At 42.8% G+C, this 4,409-nt stretch overlaps 1 protein-coding gene across 1 annotated transcript; it reads left to right on the forward strand.

Moving 5' to 3' along the window:
- Positions 1 to 877: 877 nt before the first annotated feature.
- LOC104962261 (IgGFc-binding protein-like) lies at positions 878 to 3,990 on the forward strand (the record flags this gene model as incomplete). The annotated part of the gene is made up of 5 exons (XM_010790683.1): positions 878 to 1,031; positions 1,386 to 1,582; positions 2,182 to 2,320; positions 3,479 to 3,661; positions 3,845 to 3,990. Coding segments are annotated over exons 1-5 (807 nt in total), but the record flags the coding sequence as incomplete, so codon positions are not given.
- Positions 3,991 to 4,409: the final 419 nt, after the last annotated feature.

Consider the following 4,409-nt stretch of genomic DNA (forward strand, 5'->3'; position numbering starts at 1 on the left):
GTTTCTTTTTCAAATTTGACATTCTGCAGTTTGACACCGATTTTGGATTGTTTTGAATTTGTTTTGATCTTAAAACGATATTAATAATAATTATCCAATAAATCATCAGTTGGTATTTTTTGACTGGGGTGGCAGGTGGGGTGGCAGACCCCTTTTCAGGGGTGGCGGCTGCCACCCCATGCCACCCTGGTAGTTTCGCCACTGCCTTCAACATATGCTTAACACGCCTTTTCTCCTCATATTCTCTTTCATCACTTTTCATGTAACACATTCTAAACGCTGTAATCAATACTCTAAATAAAACATACAGAAAATGCTTCACGGCTGGTTTGGTTTCCGGTCATTCCGGATGTTGTCACATGCTACTCTCGTCTGTAAACAATAGTGTATTCAAATAAACTGTACTTTCATTTAATATTCAGCATGGTAATATCTCGACATCTATAGTTGTAGTGTTAAATCAGTAGGTTTCTGTTTTCACCACACCACGTCATTTCGCTACTCAATTCACCTCTTTAGGAAATCGTATATTAGCCACATGCTAAATGCTAACCGTAGATGAAGGATTTTCAGAATAAAAGCTTCACTGCTTGTGCACAATAATTTCTGGTTTTTCAGTATAAAAGAGCGTTTAAACTGACGGTATGTTTAAGCTACATTATACCATCAAAACATTGATTTTAATTTCTAACATTACCAAAGTACTTTATATTTTCTGATCATATGATCACCCTCTGACCAGTCAGTGTTGTAACATTGTCTCCACGTTCCCAGATCTCCGCCACTCATTTAGTATGAAAGCATTGAGAGACAAAACAAATATAATAAAGCAGAATGTTCCTACACCAAACTAAAGTTTCTCTGTTAAGGCCCTTCCAGTTGTTCCCTAATGACAGAGGTTTTGTATTTCAGGGAGATGTCGACAGACGGAGCGGGCCAGGCCGTCCTATGTCGTCACATCCAGAGCTACGTGACGACCTGTCAGCTTGCCGGAGCAGAGATCAGGACCTGGAGGAGTGACAGCTTCTGTCGTGAGTCTGCCGGATCATTCTCTGAATGCGGCTGATTCTACCCTCTCATGTCCTTTAGTAAGATGGTCCTGTGATAATAAGTACATTAAACAATAAAAACAAAAATATTAAAGAAAATTCATTTGAGTTTTTGAATTTGTTAGAGGGTGTTAATTGAATTTAAAAAGAAAATGTAGGTCACTTCAGAGACTGTACGCGTTAATTCGTTTCATCTTCTAATCTGATGTAACAGTACAGGACATCATTAAACATGCCATCAAACAGTCAACTTGTGAATGATTGAAAAACAGAAATCAGAAAAACTGTCTTAATATTTTTAGATTTGACTCAAATGAATACTGTTTGCTGTTGCAGCTGTGAGCTGTGTGGCAGGAAGTCGCTACGAGCTGTGCTCCTCCTCCTGCTCCTCCACCTGCTCCTCCCTGCAGAGCTCCGCCCCCTGCCCCTCCTGCCAGGAGGGCTGCCAGTGTGCCGACAGCCTGATGTCTGACGGCGCCCGCTGTGTCCCCGTGGAGAAGTGTGGCTGCGTGGTGGACGGAAAATATTACAGGGTGACTACTATCATCCACATCATAATGTTTATTCAGTACAGGATGAGAGCCAAGCACTTTCTAATATGTTGTTAGTCCAATTTCAAATTCAACTTTGATCATGAATTCATGTAAGGCGCACTCAAGACTACGTTCATATCAGAAAGGGGCCTTGATGTCGTATGCAAATTACACACCTTTTACATTTAATACTGCTATTACTGGCTGCTATTCACTACCTAAGACTTTAACAGCACTGTTGTGAAATAACACTGCAATACACACTCTTTTACAATTAACTGGCTGCTATGCAAAACTGTTCTATGTTTTGTTACTCTGATAAGGCTGCTACATATTCTTTGTTTGTTTGGTCCTGTTTTGTATTTAATAACATATGCTCGCTTCTTTATTTAATATGTCTGTCTGCTTATTTCGTTTTTCCTTTATCTTCACTGTTCCCTTTGCTATAACACTGTACTTTTCCCCGCTGTGGGAGACATAAACTATTTCTGATTCTGAAGTGTTAATGGGATAAAAAACACATCTAAGCGAAAAAAGGAAATCTCAGTAGGCTAGGCATAAGATGGTTTAAGTTGATGTGTGCTCTCATGTATTTTCAGTCAGGGACATCAGTGTTGCTGGAGGGCTGCTCCGAGCGCTGTGCCTGTGAAGGGGGGAGGTACAGCTGCAAATCCACCAGCTGCCAGCAGGGGCAGGAGTGTCGCAACAAGGACGGAGCGCTGGGCTGCTTCTCTACAGGTGGGACTGATCCCTGACTGTTAGCCATGTTCTGTAGTGTTCAGGAAGCAAGGCATGCACAGTACTGGAGAACATCTTATCAGCATCAGTGCACTCCAGGGTGTGTCAGTTATTTGTGACATAACAGGTGGGTGTGGCTACAGGTGCAACAGCACCTATTTTTAAAGCCAATTTGAAAAGATGGGTCTTGCGTTGGCTCTCTAAAGAAAGAACACTGCCCCCTCAGGGCTTCTGGAAGGTGGATCCACAATCGTCTTTGTTTTATCTTTACATTAGAAGTCTAGTACCAGAGGACCTGAGGGTCCTAAGGGTTCATATGTTAAAAGTAAATCTGATTCAGAGCTAGCACCAACACCAGTTAGAGCTTTAAAAAAACAATTAAAATATCTGCTTAATATAATTTATATAGTTGAAATATGTTCAATGCCAGCGTGAGTGTGATTCTCAATTAATTCAATAAGGAAAAAGCTGCCTGCTGTCATTAAGCAGCGAGTACAGATGAATCATTCAGATTGAGTATAACAACGCAAACTCCTGACAGATATTGAGGGAGGTGTACTGTACTCACTCATTTCAAATGTAGCTATGTGAAGAATGGGGAAGTGAGACGTCCATAGCAGCTCAGTGTTCCTCCAGAGTCCAGAGTCACAGAAATGTCTTGACCTCTTTGGAACTCTCTGAAAAGCAATACAGCATTACACAGGGGGCAGAGCTCAATGATTCAGACAAGTAAATACAGAGGCAAGTAAACGGTGTCATTCCCTATAACAGTGATAACAAATGTACAACTTCAAAATGCCAACACTTTAACAGTGTTTTCTATTTTGCTGTCCCATGTGTTTTATTTTATCACTTACTTTGAGTTTCTCTTAACCTGAATAACCATATGTGTTTTTGTGTGTGCCTGTGCCTGAGTGTGTGTGTGTGTGTGTGTGTGTGTGTGTGTGTGTGTGTGTGTGTGTGTGTGTGTGTGTGTGTGTGTGTGTGTGTGTGTGTGTGATGTGTGTGTGTGTGTGTGTGTGTGTGTGTGTGCCTGTGTGTGCCTGTGTATGTGTGTGTGTATGTGTGTGTGTGTGTGTGTGTGCGTGTGTGTGCCTGTGTGCGTGTATGTGTGTGTGTGCCTGTGTATGTGTGTGTGTGTGTGGGTGTATGTTGCAGACCCTTGTGCTGAGGTTAAGTGCAGAGTAAAGGAGCACTGTGCGGTGTCAGAAGGCCAGGGAGTGTGTGTTCCTGATTCTACAGCCTTGTGCTGGGCTTTCGGCGACCCGCACTACAGCACATTTGACAATACGCGGTACTCTTTCCAGGGAACCTGCACCTACGTTCTGGTCAACACCACAGGTCTGTCTGCTCTGCTCAACACTCACATTGTCAACTCTTTCCATTAAAATGACTACCAAAAAAATAGAGTGGTGCAGGAATGAGTCCCAAATCCTTGAATTGAGTTAGCATTCATCACTTCAGGTTCACTGGCCTTTAAGTCAATGGTCACACTGCTAACATTAACATAAATAACTTCCCCAGGTCTCGACCCCTCCCTGACATCGTTCACTGTGATCAGCAAGAATGAGCTGCGAGGAAACTCTGAAGGCTCCTTCGTGCGCTCAGCCACTGTGGAGATGCTGGGCCATCGGATCTCCATCCCCTCCTCTGAGAGAGGGGTCATACTGGTGGGTCTTTGCTCAGCGTAAATAATGCCAGCACTGCAACTTTTCACACACTATTCCTAGTTACACTGATAATTAGATTCAATTCTAATTACCGACACAAAGGAAATCTGATACAGATTAAGTGTTTGGTCATGTACGTTTTCACTGCTGTTGGCAATGTTAACATTTTACTGTCATTGCTGAGTCAAACGGACACAGTGATATTACAAGGTTAAGTAGAAAGTGGACAGAAAATCTAAATATGTGTATAGAACTCACACGCATGGAAATGTTATCATGTATTGAGACACACACACACACACACAGCAGTGGCTCAGTCACTAGGGGCTTGGACTGTGAGCCGTAGGGTCGCCGGTTCAAGTCCCCGACCAGTTCACCTCCTGCACTGCCGTGGTGCCTTTGAGCAAGGCACCGGACAC

The sequence above is a fragment of the Notothenia coriiceps genome, unplaced genomic scaffold, assembly GCF_000735185.1.
Source record: "Notothenia coriiceps isolate Sejong01 unplaced genomic scaffold, NC01 NC01_scaffold00034511, whole genome shotgun sequence".
Taxonomy (NCBI): domain Eukaryota; kingdom Metazoa; phylum Chordata; class Actinopteri; order Perciformes; family Nototheniidae; genus Notothenia; species Notothenia coriiceps.